We start from the raw sequence: 20,414 nt of genomic DNA, 5'->3' as shown, positions 1-20,414 counted from the left end.
TAAGAGAAAGGTCATACAACAAGCCAAATCATTTCGGACAAGCGACTAACAAGCGGCAAGCTTCCTCACAGTTTTTCACCCAGCCTCTCCGTAGGCACGGTTTTCTGTGGCAGGAACCTGAAGCTCTATACGCAAAGTGCAGGGACATAGTAGTCAAATAATGGTATTCCGATTTAAGTATGTTGTTGAGTGAATTCAACATCCTACTGTGCCAATGATGGACGTTTTAGAGCCAGCTTATGACATATCGTGGATAATGTCCGTGCACCAGTCCGTTGCGCCCCCCCCCCCCCCCCCGCCCTACCCACCAGAACTTGCCGTGTTATGGTACATCTTACAATTGGCTCTTGTCTTATCGGATGAATAGACACTCGAACAATACTGACGTTGTGGTGTATCGTAAACTCTCGGGTTGAGTTGTATTGTGTCTCTATATCACTCTGCACGATTGACTAACTAGATCGGCTGTAATAGAAATGATATTTAGATTGATCGCTGAAGTACAAAGGCCATACCATGATAACTATGGAAGCCTTTAATCCTTATATCCTTTGTCCTTCAGTTAGGTCACGATATCCATTGTGACTACTCATGATAGTCCTTCTGATCGATCATGCATGGATCAATGAATGGCTATCATGTATGCATGATCACTCTCCTTGGCAATGGTTATCGTGCTGTCCCTCATCGTGTGCTTACTTGATGGTTGCGTCAGCATGGCCCGCCCTTGTATTTGGCCTGGCCACATGGTCCTCTGTTCTTCTCTCCTTGACCCCATGTTAGTTAGATTGTCACAGAGATATACCGTTCAAATCAAATTAGTATGATCAGTCAACCCCTCATGGAAAGAACAGCTAAGTATGCCTTCTCAAGCTACAAGCTAAAAGCAAGGGATGCACAAAGCCCCAGAGAACTGCATCGCGAAAACCGACGAAACACCCGCTCTCCCTACATTTTCCAGAAATACCAGAATCCAGGATGCAACATCTAAAAACTGTCCTCACCGATACAATCAGTTCATGCCTCATGCAAGCGGATCCCCAAGCCCCCTGTTGTTGAAGTTGGCTCCCCCTCCCCTAGAAAACTGTTTTTATTACGGGCACCCACCGCAATCGTGACGTTGACCACCACAATCGGGATCGGCAACACCGGCACGCCGGATACATGTACCGAGATGTTTATGCGGTCGGGTTGTTCCCTCACTGATCGGCACATCCCTCTTTGCCCTAGTACAATAGGTTTCGCAAAGACGGTAGAGAAAGTCCATAACTACAGCCTTGTCGGCTACGCCGATGGCGTTTTTCCAGTAGCCTGAAGAAGAGTATTTGCAACAACTAGCATCAAGTTAATATAGAGTGCAACCTTCAGGAGGAATAACCTGTACTGACCTCTTCCACTTTCGAAGTATTGCTGCAATATTGATCTTCGTACTGTCTGCGTAATCTGGCGTTTAAAAGCTAACTTCCTCTTAACTGTTTCCGGAGTTTTTCATGCTGCGAGGGATTTGAAGTCGGCTTCTGTACTTGAAAGCTTTTCTCAAGTTACTCTTTTGTGAAGGACTGAATGAAGCTTAGATTATAGCCATGTGGAGTGTTCGTGGGCGGACGAGAACGCGTAGATCAAGCCATTTTGAGCACAATGACGTAGCCTTCACAAAGGACTGTCTACCTCAATGCACAGTTGGCTCTCTGTCCATGCCACCTAAAATGGCGGCAGGTACTAACCAGGAATGGCGCGGCGAACAGTACTTTCTCGCTTTAACCTGTATCGAACGTGATGGTGCTTGCTGGCTTTATCAGGTACACTGTCGATAAAATAGGACAGTCACTGCTGCCTGATCCATTTCTTTACATGCTCACAGCTTTGCTCTGGCATGCAATGCCCGATCCTCCCCGTCTGGATAGAGGTCTACATTCTTCAACGCCCTCGGCCCAGCACTACCCTCCATCAACACGTTGTATGGGGTGGCACCCTCTCCAAGCCGGCGCCACTTCCACGACTCAGTAACACTTCTCTGCTTCTTTCCCTCCACCACGTCGACAACCCAGTCCCCAAGAATCGGCAGGTACTTGAACGCGTGCCCGCTCCCCGCAGTCGCAACCATCAGACCCCTAGTGGCCGGCACGCGGTCCACGACAAAGTGGTTGTCGAAGCTGTCGGTGTACCAGCACATCCGTGTCATCGCGATGCCGAACGGCTCCAGCTCGGGGAGGAAGTCGTGCACAAAGCGCTGCATCGTGCGCATGGCTTGTGCGGGGATCTGGGTGAGCCGGCTGCTCTGGTCGTCGGCTGATGTCGACGGCGATAGCGACGGCGAAGACCATCGTGTGACCGGTGTGCTCCTCTCTTCGTCTCGCTCATCTCCATTGCCCTGACTCGCGATAGGATTCGTGTACTTTGTTCCGCGATACCCAATCTTGACGTATCCCTCATCGTCACGGGGAAACCCGTATAGACCGCCCTCGGCGCCATCGCGCATCTTGTACATCCACGACGGGAACCGCTCGGGCGCGAACCGGGCCCAGAGATCCTGCCGGTCTCGGGGGATCTTGATGAGCACAACGGATCCTCCTGTGGCCTCTGCCAGGCCGTCAAGTGAGGGGACAAGAGTGGGCGTCCAGCCGCCACAAGCCATTATCACGAGCGCGGCCGGGTGTGTTTTGCCGTCGCGCGTGCGGACACCCGTGACGACCGTGTCTGCTATCCTCCCCGTCGCACTAGGAGAAGTGGTATCTGTCTTGTCGCCCTCGGAGCATAATGACTCAAAATACCCCGCTACGGGGTCGAGGATGAACTTGACGCCGAGACTCCCCGCCTTGTGCAGTGCGAAGCGGCAGGCTTTATCTGCCGCAGCCGTGCCGCCGCTCGAGTCGAGGATGCCGACAGCCCGACTCGCCCTTCCTCTCTCCCTCAGCTTGAACGGATCAATGTTGAGCCCCGCGCGCTCCGCCTGCGCCACCCGTGCCGGATCGCTCGTGGCGAACTGCGTGTGTCCGTGTCCATGCGCGTCCATGGCCGTCAGGGTCTCGACTTCCCAGGCCGGCAGCTCCGGCGTGTCGTTGAAGGAGAGCGATCCCGTGTTGTAAAACACCCTGTCGTCCCTCGTCATCCCTGGCGGGACGCATTGCCCGGACGCGAGCTCCTCGTTCCATACCTTCCACTGCTCGATCGCGCGGAAGGTGAGCTCCTGGTAGTCGGTCTGGCTGCCGTACGCGGAGCGGATGATCTTGTTGATGTCGGCGGACGCCCCGTCGCACCCGGCAAAGTACGAGTAGAGGGTCTTGTGGTAGGGCTGGCGGTCGAGGACGGTGACGTCGGTGTATCCGCGCTTGGCGAGGTGGAGGGCCGTGGAGAGGCCGAAGATGCCTGGACGGATGTTGTGTCAGTGGTGACAGTCTTTGTAGAACAAGAGATTGAGAGAATACGGAAAGGCTGCCGCGTGCTCACCTGCCCCGACAATGACAATCTTGTTCTGCTTGCGTGGTGAGACCGCCATTGTGGTAGTTTTGTTGTTGCTGACGAACGGCGAAAATTGTCTGTGTCAAGAAGCGAATGACTGCATTCACAATCACCGTGGGTTTGAAAACTCAACGCAATGTTCTCATGCACCGGCCAGTTGAGCCTCTCACGAACTGAACACACTTTCCGGGGATCTCCAAATGGGATGGGGTCCACTACCATGCAGGCTGACCACTTTCTGGAGGCCCTTGTGCCTTGACAGCGGGCCAAGATAGCGGAATTGGGGTTGAGGAGGATTGGCCAATGACGGAGCCTTCCGTCTGGGATCGCACTGCGACTCCGGAGGACGATACCACTTTACCCATCCATTGGTGGGCCCGGGACCATGACTCGCCAGTTGGCCACCACCGGCTTCTTCCTGCTCCACAGGCCTCGTGGCGGTCGGTAACCTCCTATCAGGCGCGTTCAGTGTCACTGACCGCGTGGCACCATGCCTTCTGTGGCCTAGGTTACATGGCGACATCCTGGGTCAATGCTTGTTCCCAGCGGAACGACTCTCCCTGGAGACGATAGCATATCTCTTTCTCCAAGCACAGTAGTGGAACTCAACAAAGTCTGGGGTATCGCAGCAGACGTGCCCAAAGCCCTGGTAACTTGTGCATCTGCGCTGATTGCAAGCTCATAAGTCGGCAGTGGCCCACAACCTTCATCTCGACTTGTGACCCAGAAGTGCATTCCTCTTACATTCGTGAGGGAGCTTCACAGAGCCTGAGCCTAGACGCATCACTTCGCTATAGTGTTTCACGGCCAGTTGCGTAGATGACAACATGGGTTTCCTTCAGGAGTCGACGCTTGGCAAGTACGTTGCCAACATCAGGAACTCTCCGCGCGAGCTCATCTTGAACAAGTCGCTGCTCTGTACCGCAGCAGGCTATGCCTGGTCCGGCTTTGCGATCAGTAGGTTTATCCAAAGCGGCTATCACAATAGATCAGAGCGTATTGCTGACGTCTGTTGTTACTCCCCCCTTCACAGCATGGGACCAGGGCTCGTCCTCGCTGGTTCCCTCGTTGCCAGGCTTCAGCCAGGCTTTTGGCATCACGTCTGCCACGAACCCGACCGAGATCTCCAACTTTGTGTCGTTTGTCTACATTGGCGCCGGCGTGGGTGCCGGCCTGTCCTTCTTCCTCAATGACCGGCTCGGCCGTCTTTGGTCAATGCGGTTGTACATGGCCATCTACATCATCGGCCAGCTCATCGCCACCGTCTCGTCTGGCAACACAGGCGCCCTCTACACTGCTCGCATCGTCTCTGGCCTGGGCATCGGACCCCTGACGGTCATCGGACCCATGACGCTCGTCGAGGTCGCCCCGACCGAGATCCGTGGGCTCATCGCGGTGTGGTTTAGCGTGGTCATGCTGCTCAGCCTCTTCCTCAGCACCATGACCGTGTACGGCGTGTTCCTCCACATCCCCGCCGGGCCCCTCCAGTACCAGATCATCTTCTTTGTGCCGATGCTGGTCATGGCCGTCGCGATCGGCCTGAGCTTCTTCTGCATGCACGAGTCCCCGCGCTGGCTGTTCCTCACAGGCGACAACGAGGCGGCCGTCCGCTCTCTGGTCGCCCTCCGCGGCCTGCCGGCGGACCACCCGCGCGTGGCCGGCGAGATCATCGACGTCGAGGAGGACATCAAGCACAGCGGCGGTGCCGGCAAGGGCGGCCTCCCGTTCAAGACGGTGGTCCGCGAGACGTTCCTCGTACCCGCGAACCTGCGCCGCGTCCAGCAGGCCTTTATCTCGTACGCCCTAGCCCAGCTCAGCGGCGCCAACTCGGTAACGAGCTACCTCGTCCCGATCCTCAGCCTGATGGGCATCGGCGGCGGCACGACGCAGTCGCTCTTCCTCTCGTCCATGTACTCGCTCGCCAAGTTCTTCTACACGCTCATCGCGTCCTTCTTCTTCATCGACATGCTCGGCCGCCGCAAGTCCCTCTTCATCGGCATCATCACCCAGATGCTCTCGGACGTGTACATTGGCGTGTACATCCGGCAGCACACGTACGCGACCGTCACGCCCGCGGCCTCGAGCGCCGCCGTGGCCGCCATTTTCATCCACGGCTTCGGCTACGCCGTGGGCCTGCTCGTGCTCCCCTACGTCTTCACGGGCGAGCTGTGGCCCAACCACCTGCGCTCCTTTGGCAGCGCCATCTCCCAGTGCTTCCACTGGCTCTTCTACTTCGGCGTCAACAAGGGCACCCCCTCGATGCTGACCAGCATGGACAACTGGGGCGCCTTCATCTTCTTTGCGGGCTGGTGCTTCGTCGCCGTCGTCTACATCTTCCTCGCGGTGCCCGAGACCACGGGGCTCAGCCTCGAGTCGACCAACGCGCTGTTCGAGGGCCCCTGGTGGGAGATCCACAGCAAGTCGCGCCGGTTCCAGAAGGAGAGGCGGGTCGCGGGGGCAGCGGCGGCACCGGTCGTGCTGGACTCGGAGGCGGCGTCGAGCAAGGATGCAGATGTCGAGGCTGGGGAGGATGGGATCACCACCAAGGCTGGGGACACTCGCGGTAGTGCTACCAGCGAGACACGCTCTGTCTGATGGAGGAGAAGCGGGCGCTGGACTTTTTGTGGCCGTTTGTCAGAGCGGATTTCAGTCCGTGAGTGTCTGCCTGTGGTGAGGGTGAAGTTCAGTTGTGGAAGTAGCCGTTGCGTGCAGTTGTTTTAGTTTTTGAGTGAGCCCGTAGAAGCGATACACCGTTGATTGCAGAATGCCAGAACCCTTGAGCATCTTTTCAAGTGACGTGTACGTGCGTGGCAGTTGTGACAATGGGCAAACGAGCATAATGAGGGTATCCTGATCAGAGCGCTTCTCGCCATTATACTCCGTTTGTAAGGACGGGTGCTTACTAGGTAGAACACTAGAGCACAACCGACACCCTTGAAAATTGTCTTGATCATAATAACAATTACCCAAACGCTTGTTTTGATTCCTTCGCTATTTGAAGAGTTCTATTTCTTGAAATACTGCAGATTCACCGGGCTGTTCGCCTCCCCCTTCGCAAAAAACGCCTTGATGTTCTCAAAGCACTCCCTCTCGGCCCTCTGGAACGCCATGTCCGTCAGTCCGCCCAGGTGCGGCTGCAGGACGACCTTGTCCCGCTGCGCCTCGTCCAGGAACCACTTGTCCACATTCGGCTCGTCGCACAGCACGTCCAGCCCCGCGCGGCACACTTTTCCAGAGTCGAGCGCGTGCTGGAGCGCGGCCTCGTCGACGACGGCCCCGCGCGCCGTGTTGACGAAGAAGACGCCGTCCTTCATGGCGGCGAACTCGGCCGTGCTGATCATGCCCGTCGTCTCGGCATTGAGGGGGCAGTTGATGGAGACGACGTCGGACGAGGAGAGGAGTTCGTGGAGCGAGGCACAGTATGTGGCGCTGTATCTCGACTCGAGATCGGGGGAGAGCTGGCGCCGGTTGTAGTACTTGATTTTCATGTTGAAGGCGAGCGCTTTCTTGGCGAGGTACTGGCATTGATAATTTCGGTTAGCAAATGATCCCAAAGTCTCCTCCCAAAAAGGAGAGCTGAACTCTGTTGCTGCAACTGCTCACCTTGCCGATCGCGCCCATGCCGACAATGCCCAGCGTCAGACCGGACGGGTCACGCGCGGGCACGAGCCCCGGCGCGGCCTTCCACGTGCCCGCGCGGACGCTGCGCTCCGCGGCCGAGGTGTTCCTCAGGGTCGCAATGGTGAGGAACATGGCCATGTCGGCGGTCGCCTCGGCCACCGCGTCGACCGTGTTGGTGAAGACGATGCCCTTGCCGCCGAGCCACTCTACGGGGAATTCGTTGAACCCGGCTGACGCGGAGGTGATGATCTTGCAGGACGGCAGTAGAGGTGCGAGCAGTTCTTCTGAGAAGGGCTCGTAGGGCGGGGTGCCCATGCGGATGACAAAGGCGTCCACGGGGCCCTTCTTGGCGATGAGCTCCGGCAGTCTGGCCTTGGTCTCGTCGTGGGTGGTCGCGTCGAGGACGGAAAAGTCAAAGTCCTGAGTGAAGTCGGCGAGGTAGTCGGCGCCCACGAACCTGGGCTCGCCGAGGCACACGACGTGCGGCTTGGAGGTGGCCGGCATGGCGTATGGAGTGAGGGCAAAGATTACGGTACAGGAACAAAAATGATGCTGTCTACAGCTGCAATGTCGACTGGAAGTGAATTCCCCCAAGGTACGAGGGAAAGAGTAGCTTGCTTAGGTTCGCCCTGGAAGACGACGCCACCACCAGCCAATTTTCTGAATTGTCGCCTTTTGGCATCGGGAATTTCCCCTCAGCCCAACAGCGATCGGCATGCCTCCTCAGCCAGGGTCTGCCGAGACCGGCACCCGCCGCCTTGGAGAAGGCCGGGGTCGGTGGAGCCCGGCGAGGACCTCCCCAACGCCACGCCCGGCTTCCCCCGTGATTGGTCGATATGGACAATGCCCGTCGGCAGCGTGGCTCCGGGTGACTCGATAGTCTCGACCCATCATCCATCGGATCATGGCAATGACGGAAGTCAAAGTCCATCGACGTGTTATGTAATTCGCCAGGCATAACATTGCTCGTGTCAGGCGTCAAGGTAGCCAGCAAGTCACGCGTCTGGTCTACGACCGACACCATTTGACCACGATGAGCACGCCAGCACCGCCCAAATTACCGCCCCTCGGGTTCCTGGCCGTCGAGGTGGACATCCACAGACCTCCTGGCGACCCCTTCAATGAGCGCACGTGGCCGTTTTCTCTGATCAAGGAGCTCGTACCGGGTTCTGGAGAGTCCACCATCGTCTCGTCGTCGCCGTACGATGAAGAGTTCATAGACCGTGTTGTTGCGGCTGCATGCCGGTTGAAAGAAAGAGGCGCCGTGGGCGTTATCACTAGCTGTGGCTTCCTTGCGAATGCGCAGCCGAGGCAAGTCGTTTGGTCTTTGGTTTATTGCTATCGTTGACAACTCTTGTGATGTGCATTGTACTTTCATAAGCAACTGGGCCAGCTAACTGGCGGCTGTTCTCCCGAGTCCAGGCTGGCAGCACGTGTGCCCATACCGATTTGCACCTCCGCTCTCGTCCAGATACCCAGCATAGCCGCCCTGCTCCCTCCAGACAAGCTCGTCGGGATCCTGACATACGACGGCAGCAGGCTGACCGAGTCGCATCTCCGGGCAGTCGGGATCGACCCGTCGCGAGTGCGGATACGTGGCTGTCCTGATGACGGGCACCTGCGCGGGGTTGTTGCTCGTGGCGAACAGTATAGCCACGGCAAGCTACAGGCAGAGCTTGTCGCGGAAGCGATGGCACTGAGGGCGGAGATGGGCGCTGAAAGAGTCGGTGCGCTTGTGCTGGAATGCACGCAGATGCCGCCCTTTGCCGAGGCTATCCAGCGAGCCGTGGGAGTGCCCGTCTACGATGTGTATACCATGGGCCTGTGGTTCTACTCGGGGCTTGCAAGAAGGCTTCCTGTAGAATGGTCAGGCTGACTCAGTATGGGCCATGGATTTGATTGTGCGGGCTGTCGAGTATTCCCAGGAATCCCAAGAAATGACCAACAGATTCCATTTCCTACACTGTAGAAATTACTCCTTGAAATCACCCCCGGTCTCTTTGACAATCAAATCATACTCGGGCTTGAACTGCATGTACATGACCTCAGGCGTGCCCGTCCCGTCCTTGGTGTACCTCGCCTCCTCGGCGTCCACAAACGTCTTTTCCAGGTTCCCGTTGGCCACGGCCGCCTCGACGAGGAGCTGCGTCTGGCAGCACCGCTCGAGCGCGATGAAGAAGGCCGCGGCCTCGGCGACGGTGCCGCCGCACGTCAGCAGGCCGTGGTTCTGGAGGATCATGTTCTTGCTGCTTGGGCCCAGCGCCGCCGCGAGCCGCCCTCCTTCCTCCTTGGCCAGCACGACGCCCCCGAAATTGGCGTACACGGCCAGGTCCTCGTAGAACATGCAGCTGTCCTGGTTGAGCATGTCGATGGGCTTGCCAAAGGTGCTCCACGCCCGGCCGTAGGGCGAGTGCATGTGGCACGCGGCGTTGATGTCGGGCCGCTGCTTGTGGATGGCCGCGTGGATGATGAAGCCGGCCGTGTTGACGAGGGCGTCGTTGCCGCCGATGCGCCGCCCGTCCTCGTCGACGTGGACCATGTCGGACACGCGCAGCAGCGCGAAATGGACCCCGTACGGGTTGATCCAGAACGTGTCTGGCCGGACCGGGTCGCGCAGGCTGATGTGCCCGCTGCCGCCGTCGGCGAAGCCCAGCTTGGCAAAGATGCGGAACGCGCCGGCCATCTGCTCGAGCTGCCACTGGCGCTGGGCCGCCTTGGTCGCGGGCCAGGGGATGTGGTGGAGGCGTCTTGGGGCCGCTGACGAGGATTGGGACGGGGAGCTGTCGTCGATGGCCGCGTTGAGGACAGAGCCGTGGCCGGGGCCGTTCTTTGGCGGCATCTCGCGGGCTGTGGTCGTTGCTGACGGCGCCATCTTGGTGTTGTGAATGCGGTTTCTGGGGAGAGAAGGGCTGCTGCGTTGTACAGGTTGAGCAAATCCTCAAAGATGGTTCTTTGGGAGTTGTTCCCCGCGTGGAGAAGATCACCCCGTTGTCGGCAACTGAGAAATGCTTCTATAGCCACGCCAATCAAGATGCACAAACACCTTTGTGCCCCGCAGAGAAGCTCGGCTAGCCCCGACACTGGCCCGCTCCTTTCTGTAGAGTCCGACCCCAGGGGTGTAGTTATTTGGATCGTGCTGAACTGGTTTGCGTAATTATACATTGAATCAGGATATCCTTTGCGATTGCTTCTGGCTCGGAATGATGGTGTGGGAGAGGGCATTGTTCCCCAATAACACCAACACCTGATGGCATGGGCCCAACTTCTTACGCAAGCGGATGCTTGTGATCATCACATGGACTCCTTCTCTGGCAACGGCGTTTCAAGGGCAATGAACACTATCCCATGACATTGGTTTTCCTCTCCGACTTCAGCCCTGCGGGGATCGGCCCATCATGAGCACTCTCTTTTAACCATTGCCCAACCTCCAAGTGGTCTGTCGTCGCCGACATGGCCTCCGCAGCAGTCCACGTCCACACCGACCACGGCAATCGAGCTGACAGTTGCGGATCTCAACCACAGAAATGCCGACGCTGCCGGAGCCTTCTCGAAGGCCTTGCTAGCCACGTATAAGCATGGAAAGCCTCTAGACGCCGACCTGCTCGACATTCTCCGTTCCGCCTACACAACTACTCTCGCGACAATACCAGCAAGTCTCACAACCTCCACGAAAGATTGGCAGCTCAGCAGCCGAGGAACAGCCAGACCGCGAACGCCCCGACGTCCTTCGCCTCAGCACGGCTGCCGAGCTTGTCCACAGGTCGCCCGCAGGTTGACCGCGCATCCCACGCAACTGCATTCATCGCCGAGGCGACCAAGAACATTCCAGTGGATGGCACCTCAGGGGGGTGACGCGTCCGCCAACGCACGGAGGGATAAATAGACCTTTTGGCTACGCCGAGAAGTACCCAGCTCCCAATCCTCTCTCCACCGACACGGAAGGTGAACACAATAGTGCGATATGAGTAAGTACGTTTTCTCTCCACCGGCACAATATTCACATGTCCGGGAAGTCTTTTAAGACCATCACGTCCCCAAGAGCTTCAGAGCTTAAGGCTCTAATGACATTGTCTACGAGTCTATTTCTATTATTTTTACGTGCTAATTATTCATTGTGGGGGGCAATAAGACTGTGCACCTGTCTTGGGTTATCCCAGCGAGTTTCCACGGCTCCCGTTCGGCTTAACTCCCCATATTCTATCACATATTTTTCCATCTATTCCCTCTCCACTGCAATAACAGCTCAAAACTCAAACAGAGTCGACAGCTGCGCCTCCTCGTACCCGGCATTAAGCGCGAGCTGGAGCATGATGCGGCTCTTCTGCGGGTTGAGCAGGCCCGCGCCGAACGTGTTGTTTGCGCGGTCCCCGACGAAGCCGTTCTCGGAGCGCCTCGAGAAGACGACGGGGGTCCCCTTGGCTGCGACCTCGCGGATGGCCGCGGTTCCAGGTCGGGTCCAGGACCCGGCGCCGGGCCCCGCGACGACTAGACCTTTGGCACCGGCGTCGACGGCGCCCTTGGCCAGGGCCGGGTTGAGCCCCTGGTAGCCGTAGAGGATGTCAACCTGGGGCAGGCCGTCGATCGGGGTGGCAGAGACGTCAAAGTACGGCCGGCCGAGGGGCAGGGTCGGCTGGAAGAAGAAGCGGGGCTTGATGTTGTAGAAGAAGCCCAGGTACCCCTGCTCGACGGCCTTGAAGGTGTCGAGCGAGTTGGAGTTGGTCTTGGTGACGTAGTATGCGCTGGCGATGCGGTCGTTGAGGACGACCATGGCGCCGCGGCCCCGGGCGGCCGGGTCGGCGGCCAGGGTGACGGCCTCGAGCAGGTTGATGGGCCCGTCGGCGCTGATGGCGGTGGCGGGCCGCATGGCGCCGACGACGACGATGGGCTTCTCAGTCCGCACCGTCAGGTCCAGGAAGAAGGCCGTCTCCTCGAGCGTGTCGGTGCCGTGCGTGACCACGACGCCCTGGCAGTACGGGCTGTCGAGTTCCTTCTGGATGTGCTGGGTCAGGTTGACCAGGATGGCCGGCGTGATCTCGGTCGAGCCGACGTTGGCGAACTGCACGCCGCGCGGGTTCGACACGTTGTACAGCTGCGGCACCGCCTGGAGCAGGATGTCGACGCCCAGCGCGCCCGCCTGGTACCCTGTCGTCTGGTCGCTGGACGCGGCGCTGCCCGCGATGGTGCCGCCCGTCGCGTAGATGGTGATGTTGGGGAGGCTCGCGTTGTACTGCTGGACCTCCCGGACCATGAGCTCTGGGAAGAAGGAAGCCGGCGCCGGCAGGGCGGCCGAGAGGCCGGCGTGAAGCGCGGCGAGGAGTGCGACAGAGAACATGATGTGGTCGGGGATGCGGACGAGGAGGAGGACTTAGACGACGGGGACGGCAAATGTTGGCAGAGCTGGACAGTACCACGTCAACGCTTGCACGGCAGGCAGACAGCACGGGACAGGCAGACAGACGGCCCAAAGCAGACGACGATGGCACCCAACAGGGTCTCCTTTATATAGTGCTTGTGTGCTTGTATGCTTGGGGGCCGTGGCCTGCCCTGGCCTGGTCCGGTACTCGTGGGGGCCATGGTTCAACTGATGTTCGGACGAGGGTTGCTTGCCAAGACAGCCCAGTCATGCAGGCAGCCCACGCGAGTAAGAACCCGTCGGGCCAGATCAAGATAACAACGAGAGGCGGGCACGGCCGACATCGTCCGCTCCTGCTGCTGCTGCTGCGGAGTTCCGAATCACATACAATACAATAGGACGGCCATGAATCGAGTCCCCGACGGCTGTGGATGCGCTGCGGTCTCGGCGAGCTAGTCGTGGACCACCACGCGACACGTCCTGTGTGGATGCCGGCAGCTGTCTGAACGGAACATGCCGCGGCATAGAGATAGGTGTTGCCGGGGGCCATGTATCTATCTCCATCTTGCGGTGTGGTGCTGCTGCGGCTGCGGCTGTGACTCAAGTCTCAACGTGCCAGGCAGTATCTTTTCCTCTCTTGTTTTTTTCCCGCATCGCAACCTGGTGCGGGGGAAGATGGGGGAGCTTTCCCCATAGAATATTGGAGACACCCAGCCTGCCTGCTACGTCACACTCGCCCGAAGAGAGGGGAACTCGGCGTATTAGGCAGGCTGCCTGGCCGGGGGCCGGAGGGGCTGGGATAGGCCGGGACCTTATCTCTAGCTCTCTGGCATTCTGGTGGTCACCGGCGGTGGGTCTTTTGCCCGGGTCCCCGTCCGTCTCTCTTTGTCTACTCTATCCGGTCTCTGCTCCCATGTACTGCTGCTTATCTGTCGGTGTTCTGTTCCGATTTTATATGCTGTGCCAAGACACGCCGGCTCGTGTATGCTAGTCGTTTTCTCTTGACTCGAATGGGTCCTCTCTCGGCCTATCTGACTCGACTGGGCCGCAGTATTCCCCCATTTCAGCTCCAAATGCATGACCAAAGCTTATTACATACCAATGCCGAACGACGACGAGAGCCGGCCCTGTCGGTACAAAGGACGCTGAGAAGGGTCCTGGCCTATGTCCGGCAGGAGTCAAGTCGGCTTGTACTAACCCAGCGTGAGCATGGGAGCTGCTGCCATGTCTCGCGCGCGCACGACTATTCGAAGTTTGCGGTATTTTAAGAATTTAACCTTACAAACCCTGTCTGTCATTACTCATGCCACACTGTTTGTGCTTTGCTAACCCAGCCAACTTCTCAACGTCCGCCCCCGTCTCCGTCCCGGTCCTCCAATGACCAGAAAATTTCGCTCCTCTGCTCACAGGGTTCAAGAGGCTTCCACGGCGGTCGCCACTGGTACCAACATCCCCACACAAACAAACAAAAAAGCTGGCGTGGTCTAATGGTTATGATTTCTCGTTCACAATCTGTTACATGTGAATATTCCTCGCAGAATTCCCGAGAAGGTTCCGTGTTCGATCCACGGCGCTAGTAATTTACCTTTCCTTTTGCTTTGTTTCGTCTCCGTCTTTTTGGCAGTATTTCGATTTCTGGGGTACACGTCTTCTCTCGAATGGAAGAGGGCACAACCTGCACTGTTTTTCCGTTTGGCTTGGTGCCCCGCATCTTTTTGGATGCGCCGGCACTCGGCCGCCAGGCTACTAAGTAGCGCGGGAATGTGGCGGACTAGCTTGTCTCTGATCCACCACACCCGACGGAACTCTGTGCACAAGTGTGTTCCCACAACCATCACTTATATGCAGAACAGAACACAGCTTGTGGGTCTTGATGGTCTTGTGTATGGATAGAAATACAGTTCCCGATGCCTAGTAGCATCCGCGCCTGTCTATTTCGCGTATATTCGTGATGGGGTCGTTAAAGCCACTGTCCTCGTCCGCTTCCTCCCAAGAATGAGTGTCTCTCCTCGCTCTATACAAATGCTATGTACTCCGGAGAAAAAGAAAAAAGAAAAGCAACAAAGCCATGCAAACCTGCGTCGTAACCACGTCAAAACTCTTTTGACCGCTCTATACGCCAGTTTAGTGATACATCTAGAAATGCAATCATGGCGCCATTTCCCAAGAAGGAGCAACAAACAACATAAAGAAAAAGAAAAACCCAGTCGCTCACTCATCATACAGCTCCAGCGCCGTGTCCCAGTTGCCCGGCGTGTTGACGTTGTACATCCAGATGTCGTCCATCCCGCCGGGTGGCACTTCGACTGCCTTGCCGTGCAGCTGCCGTATTGTGCCCAGGATCCCCAGCGTAGGCGTCGGTGGTGCTGGTGGTGCTGGCCCGGCTTCTGCCCCGTCACCGGACAGATCCATCTCTGTAAGCTTGGACCCGACCGTGGCCACTGGCGACGCAGCAGTCGCAGCCCCAGAGGACGAGGACGAGGAAGAGAAAGAGTAAGGCTTCGTGTCCGCAGGAGCCCCGGCCGGGTCGCTGTTCTGCCTAAGCCGCGCGAGCGCCTCGGGGCTCCAGATGCTGACGAGTGGCTCCATCTTGTTCCTCGCGCCGCGGAAGCACGTTACGGGTGGCTCGTACGCCTCGACGAGGTACTGAATCGCGCTGACGGTCAGGCGCGGGTAATCGCACGCGATGACGAGCCACGTCGCGTCTGGGAGGGCCTCGTGGGCTGCGAGAAACCCCCGGATTGGCCCCCCGGGTCCGTTGCCGTGTCTGGAAGGTGGCCATCCGTCGCTGCCGCCTGCCGTTGTGGTGCCGGGCATACCGCCTAGCGCGTCGATGTCGCCGTCCTGTTCCACGTCTGTTTCGTGGTAGTGGTGTGGCGTTGTCGTGCCCCCGCCGCCGCCGCCTGGGTCGTCGATGCCGGGTGTGGTGGGTGCCGTGAGGGGCCCGTCGGATAGTCTGTTTGCCGACCTGCGCTTGGAGCTCGACGTGGACCTGTTCTTGTGCGACTTCATCTCGGCCGGGCGCTCCCTGCTGCCGCGCTTCTTCTCCTCGCGGCGCTGCTGGGCGCGGGTGGGCGGTGGGTGCAGGAGGGGCATCTTCTTGTCCCAGATGACCTCGAGCGGCGGGGGCCCAGCGTGGTTGCCGCCGCTGCTGCCTCCGTGGCCCGTGTCATCGCCATGCTGGGCTCTTGTGCGATCCGGGTCTAGGCCGATGACGGCGGCGTCGGCGGGGGTGTTGTCGGCGTTGATGGTGGTTATGGGCGGCCGAGAAGGCTGGTGTTGTTGCTGTTGTGAGGGACGGACTGGATTGGCGGTGAGGAGGGCGCGGAGGTTCTCGTCGAGGTAGGAGCCCTCGGCGAGGGAGATGTAGACGCAGTCGAGGTGCGGGCAGGCTTGGTAGACGAGGTCGGCAACGTAGAGGTAGAGGGGCTGGCCGTTGGGCAGCTTGAGGAGGTGTTTTGGGTAGCCCATGCGGGTGGCGGGCCCGCCAGCGAGGACGAGCGCCGCGGTCGGGACGGGACCCGGGGCTGGGACCGGGTCCGCGCCCGGGTCTGGTGATGAGGAGCCGGCCGGAGGAGGAGGTTGTGGCGGAGGATGAGACGAGGGAGTTGTCGCGGGGGTCGAGGTGGCGAGAGGAGCGGATTGCGGGGGCGCCGGCGGCGAGGGCATTCGCAATTGCGGGGAGTGGCAAGTGCGAGAGACGAAGACGGTGGACGAGTGAGCTTGCTGGACCGGAGAAAGGGCCGGGGGGCGAATCAGCAGCGGAATGGGTCGGTGCTGAGGCTGATGGGTGTTGTCTGTGGTGGTGGTGGAAGAAGGAGAATGATCAGCATTGTGAAAGACAAGAGGTCGTCGTCGGTCCGTCCCTCAGTCATTCGGTTTGTGCCTAGTCTGGCAAAGATACGGAGCAGCAGAAGAGACACGGACAAGAAGCTCGCCGTCACTGCTCGAAAAGCAAAGCACCACGACAGGACATTGGCATCCGGCACAGCACTTTGCTTGACGGGGCGTCGAGTGTGTGAGTGTGTGCCTGTGACGTCACGCCACGCCTCGATCTTTGTGGGCAGCAGCAGGAGCGACTGACCCTCTTGCGTTTGCGCATGCGATTCTGCATTTTCCGCATCTTCCCCGATTAGGTGCACTGTACTGTAAATTTGCTGCCTGCTTAGCTAATCACCGTACGTCATCTGGCAACCTACCCGTCTCCCCCACAATCCCATGTCTCGTCATTCTCCCATCCCAATCCTCCCCATCGACATTTGCTAGTGCCCATCGCTGATCCCCATCATCCACGGCTACTTGGTACCCACGCGTTTTTGCAAGGCATCTCTCGATTCCCGATCCCGTCACCATGTCGTAACCCCTACCCCGTGGATGCGAGCCCCGTTGACGCTCCCCTGTGCATCCAGCAAGACCTCAATCGGCAGCTCCTCGTGCCGCTCCCTACAGCCCTCTACCCCTAGCGCATCGTCCGTATACCCGTCCCCCGGCGCAATGATGGGCAGTTCGTCCACGTGCTGCCGCTGCCGCCACAATCCCATCTCCAGCCTGTTTCTCTGCACCATCGACCATGGTTGCCCTAGCGGGTTCGTCGCTATCGCCCCGATCTGGTCATGATTGTGGTCATGGTCGTGCTCTTGGTCGTGGTTGTGGTCGTGGTCGTGGTACAGGTACGCCGTCACCTCGTCGGTCACCCACACCCGCCGGGCCCCCATCATCAGCTCGACGAAGCCCTCGGCGCGAGTCCCGATGCTCAGCACCGGCCTCGTGGGGAACGTCGCCCATGCCGCTGCCAGCTGGTCGCGAATTCGCTGTAGCGTCTCCCGCCAGCCCCTGCCGTCAGTGTCCGTGTAGTCCCAGGGGATGCTCGAATGGTGCGGGAGGTGTCCTGGGAGAGGCCTGCGCAGGGCGACATTGAACAGCTTGATCGTCTTGGTGGTCCGCGGGAGCAGGCTCAGCGTGGCCAGCAGCTCGTGCTCGTCGACCGTCATGTGTGACAGGGCCAGGTGCTCCAGGCTGGCCGCGTTGTCCGTGGTGAGCAACTTTGGCAGCGAGATCATCGGCGGGCCACGCGAGGGACCGATGGTATGCGCGGGGCCGGCGCGCAGAGGCAGCTCGCTGTGGTCCGGGGTCAACGAGAGCTCCAAGCTCCGGAGGCCCCGGCCGCCGTTGGCCCTGGCCAGCACCTCCCCGAGGAAGCCGCTCTCAATGTAGGTGCCCTGGTGGTCGGCCGTGAACCAGCGCAGGTGCAGGCACAGTTTGTCGAACCCGGGCTGGGCCACGACATGTGCGAGCATGTCCAGTCTGCTCCGGTAGTGTGCTCTGTAGTGGGTGCTGCTGCCAGTCTGGTCGTAGTAGTCCTCGTCCCTGACAACGTGGCCATTGAGATCGATCCGGGGCCGAAGGCTGTCAAAGTGGACGCCCAAGCCCAAGCCACCGTCATCGACGCGCAGCTCTGTTGGTCTGTTGCCACTGGTCGTCCGGAACGGCGACGCTAGGATGCGCAACACGGCCGTCAGCGCGTCCGTCCCCGCCGGCCGAGGTACCCCGCTGTGTGGTGGCGATGCTCGGGGCTCCGGCAGCTCGCCTTTCTCCTCAGCGTCACGGGCCAGCTGTTCATGCTCCTCGGCCGCGCGGTCCACCTCCCACCCCAGTGGGACAAGGTAGTTGAAGCCCTCGGGAAAGGCCCTGATCATGGGCGTCTCATAGCGTCCCGCGGTCCCGGCACCGGCCCGGCCGTGGGCCGTGTACGAGATGGTGACGGTCTTCAGGTTGGTGAACTTTTCGAGGGCCACGGCGAACGCGGCAAAGTGTGCGCCGGTCTGCTCAATCTCGTACTGCGCATCGAGGAGCATAGTGTAGTACTCCCAGTCGCGCTGCGTGTTGTGCTTGTCGTGGGTAAATGGCCGGAGCGTAGGGTCTTGTTCTACTTGTTGATGTTGTTGCTCCGCCCAGTCTGGCATGTCTTCGTCCTCGTGCTGCCGACGCCGCCGCTGTTGTCGCCCCTGCTGCTGCTGTTGCTGCTGCTGTTGTTCCTGCTGTTCGGAGCGACGATGGGCCCAGTACGCCTCCGCGCCGCCGAGGGCATTGATCTCGGCCTTCTTCTCGAGCAGCAGGCGCTGCAGTTTATTCCCCACCCGTGCTACACGGAACCACGCCGGCGCACACGACGGCCACGTCGGTCGTGATGATTCTTGTGGTGCCGCTGCTGATGATGATGATGATGAGGATGTCGACGCGGACCCCTGGTGCTGCTCATCAGCATTGCTGCCAGCACGGCGGCGGCGGCAGCGCTCCTCTTCCTCCTCCTCCTGCTCATGCTGCTGCTCCTCCTGCTTCGCCTCCTCGCGAGTCCGCAAGTATCCCCCAAACCGCTTTCCCGTGGCCGTCCGGCCCAGAAGCACCTCCTCGGCGTCGCGCGCGTTGCCCACGAGCCGCGCGTCGTCCCACACCAGCTCGGTCACCCGGGACGCGTAGAACGGGTTGTTCGCGAGGCCCAGCAGCACCTCTACGTTGCGCGGGTTGGTAGACAGGTAGGCCCGGGGGATGCGCAGCCGGACCGCGCACGACAGGTCCCTGCAGGCGAGGCGCAGCTGCTTGCGGTCCCGGTTGCTGGCGAGGTGGTCGCTGATGCAGGCGATGACGATCTCGGGGAGGGCGAGCAGGGCGGTTTTGTTTGTCTTGTTGCTGCTAATGTTGTTGCTGCTGCTGCTTGGAGCGCGGGGAGCAGTGCTGGTGGTGACGGTGGTGGTGGTGCTACCATTGTTGTCCTCTGTGTGTGCCTGCTGCTCTGGCTGTTGGTTTCCGACCTTCTTTGAGACGGCGCTTGCCGCTATGTTCTAGGTGCCACATGCGCAGGCTGTGGCTGGCCGCACTGTCGTTTGCGTCGTCGGCGCGCGGGACTGCGACGATGCTCGCGAGCACGGCCTGGGCCTGGGGCTCCCATACTGCTTGCCAGGTTTGCTTCGTCTTGTTGCGGCCTCGGCCCAGGAGGCTGCGTGCCGAGAAGTGGGCGTCGGTGATGCCTTGCTTGGGCTGGTCCGCCATCCTCGCCTCTTGACGTGTACAACTCGTGGATAAAGTCTTTGTGTGCGTTGTGGCTGTGCTTTGATGTCGACCACGGTCTAGTAGGTTGTCACCCTTGCCGCCTTGTGGTCTCTTTTCCCAAGACAAGAAGGGACAGTGTTGACTTGATGAAGGCGACTCGTTGTTATTGATAGCTGTGGACAGGCCAGTGATTGAGAAGGGGAGTCCGATGTGCAATGGGCGCCACCGAAGTTGGACGTGTAATTGTCTCCGTGGCTGTCGCTTTTCTCCGCGCCGTCGAGTGGAGTGTTGCTGTCCTTGGATGTCCTTGGCCAGTTGACGAAATGTTACTCCGCGTGAGGAATTGCAAGGCGTCGAGTGGATGCTAAAGTGGATGCCCTGTGGTGTCGTGTGTCTTGGCGGGACAAGGCACGATCCCTGAGGCCGGTTTCGCTAGTAGTAGTCCTATTGATTTGCCCTTTTGTGAATGGCGAAGTTTAGAGCTTTGGAAGCGCGTGATGTGCTAGTGAGAAGCCTGACCGCAACTGCGTGTGATTGCTACGTGATGGCACGGCGGAGGTCTGCAGATCAGAAGACTCGAGCCTGAGCTAGCTGTGTGTCCCAGTACACGAGGTGCACTGCTCCCAAGCTGGCAGCGGTGTGGTTTGGTATGGAAAGGTCGTTCGCGATGCGGGCACGACAGTCTTGCAGGGTGCAGTGGAATAGCGAGATTCAGAAGCGCTGATGGTAGACGTTTGTTGTGTTGCGGTGATCCCAAAGTGATAATCCTTAAGAAGTTTGCAGATACGGACATGTGCTTGGTCTGGATTAATCGAGCTGCAGCGCAAAGCACAGAGAGCGGAATAGAGCTTATATCTCTTTCGATGGGCAGGACGCATCGGAGATGAGTACTTGGGAACTCTTCGGAGATGTGGTAAGCTGGCTCGGTCAGGAC

General features: G+C 59.2%; 8 protein-coding genes and 1 non-coding gene across 9 annotated transcripts; 3 read left to right on the top strand and 6 right to left on the bottom strand.

Moving 5' to 3' along the window:
• Positions 1-1,855: 1,855 nt before the first annotated feature.
• Positions 1,856-3,496, bottom strand: B0I36DRAFT_355620 (putative sarcosine oxidase; the record flags this gene model as incomplete). The annotated part of the gene is made up of 2 exons (XM_046157456.1): positions 1,856-3,366; positions 3,448-3,496. 2 exons carry the CDS (start codon positions 3,494-3,496, stop codon positions 1,856-1,858), a joined length of 1,560 nt encoding a protein of 519 aa, XP_046005365.1.
• A 790-nt stretch (positions 3,497-4,286) lies between these two features.
• On the top strand, positions 4,287-6,059 carry B0I36DRAFT_397968 (uncharacterized protein; the record flags this gene model as incomplete). Its single annotated transcript, XM_046161598.1, has 2 exons — positions 4,287-4,416; positions 4,535-6,059. The coding sequence occupies 2 exons, from the start codon at positions 4,287-4,289 to the stop codon at positions 6,052-6,054; spliced, it is 1,650 nt and encodes a 549-aa protein (XP_046005364.1). The 3' UTR covers positions 6,055-6,059.
• Positions 6,060-6,464: 405 nt separating this feature from the next.
• Positions 6,465-7,584, bottom strand: B0I36DRAFT_378127 (uncharacterized protein; the record flags this gene model as incomplete). Its single annotated transcript, XM_046160637.1, has 2 exons — positions 6,465-6,977; positions 7,063-7,584. 2 exons carry the CDS (start codon positions 7,582-7,584, stop codon positions 6,465-6,467), a joined length of 1,035 nt encoding a protein of 344 aa, XP_046005363.1.
• A 529-nt stretch (positions 7,585-8,113) lies between these two features.
• Positions 8,114-8,956, top strand: B0I36DRAFT_255474 (uncharacterized protein; the record flags this gene model as incomplete). Its single annotated transcript, XM_046150879.1, has 2 exons — positions 8,114-8,395; positions 8,498-8,956. The coding sequence occupies 2 exons, from the start codon at positions 8,114-8,116 to the stop codon at positions 8,954-8,956; spliced, it is 741 nt and encodes a 246-aa protein (XP_046005362.1).
• A 96-nt stretch (positions 8,957-9,052) lies between these two features.
• B0I36DRAFT_378125 (class II aldolase and Adducin domain-containing protein) lies at positions 9,053-9,952 on the bottom strand (the record flags this gene model as incomplete). Its single annotated transcript, XM_046160636.1, is given in 2 exon segments — positions 9,053-9,827; positions 9,843-9,952. The coding sequence occupies 2 exon segments, from the start codon at positions 9,950-9,952 to the stop codon at positions 9,053-9,055; spliced, it is 885 nt and encodes a 294-aa protein (XP_046005361.1).
• A 1,048-nt stretch (positions 9,953-11,000) lies between these two features.
• On the bottom strand, positions 11,001-12,530 carry B0I36DRAFT_338661 (L-asparaginase). The gene has a single exon (XM_046155793.1). It carries the CDS (start codon positions 12,410-12,412, stop codon positions 11,324-11,326), a length of 1,089 nt encoding a protein of 362 aa, XP_046005360.1. The 5' UTR covers positions 12,413-12,530; the 3' UTR covers positions 11,001-11,323.
• Positions 12,531-13,906: 1,376 nt separating this feature from the next.
• On the top strand, positions 13,907-14,012 carry B0I36DRAFT_t202. The gene has a single exon. It is a non-coding gene; the product is annotated as a tRNA-Val (tRNA).
• Positions 14,013-14,244: 232 nt separating this feature from the next.
• B0I36DRAFT_338660 (uncharacterized protein) lies at positions 14,245-16,526 on the bottom strand. The gene has a single exon (XM_046155792.1). It carries the CDS (start codon positions 16,100-16,102, stop codon positions 14,645-14,647), a length of 1,458 nt encoding a protein of 485 aa, XP_046005359.1. The 5' UTR covers positions 16,103-16,526; the 3' UTR covers positions 14,245-14,644.
• A 253-nt stretch (positions 16,527-16,779) lies between these two features.
• B0I36DRAFT_369351 (uncharacterized protein) lies at positions 16,780-19,480 on the bottom strand (the record flags this gene model as incomplete). The annotated part of the gene is made up of 2 exons (XM_046159764.1): positions 16,780-19,265; positions 19,309-19,480. 2 exons carry the CDS (start codon positions 19,478-19,480, stop codon positions 16,780-16,782), a joined length of 2,658 nt encoding a protein of 885 aa, XP_046005358.1.
• Between the last annotated feature and the right edge of the window lie 934 nt (positions 19,481-20,414).

This window comes from Microdochium trichocladiopsis, assembly GCF_020744255.1.
Source record: "Microdochium trichocladiopsis strain MPI-CAGE-CH-0230 chromosome Unknown B0I36scaffold_13, whole genome shotgun sequence".
Taxonomy (NCBI): domain Eukaryota; kingdom Fungi; phylum Ascomycota; class Sordariomycetes; order Xylariales; family Microdochiaceae; genus Microdochium; species Microdochium trichocladiopsis.
Note: the sequence above shows the minus strand (reverse complement) of the source record. Positions and strands in the feature narration are given on the sequence as shown.

Bases quoted from the DNA above. Each gene is read 5' to 3' on its own strand.
- B0I36DRAFT_338661 (XM_046155793.1), bottom strand. From the start codon at position 12,412: ATGTTCTCTGTCGCACTCCTCGCCGCGCTTCACGCCGGCCTCTCGGCC.
- B0I36DRAFT_338660 (XM_046155792.1), bottom strand. From the start codon at position 16,102: ATGCCCTCGCCGCCGGCGCCCCCGCAATCCGCTCCTCTCGCCACCTCG.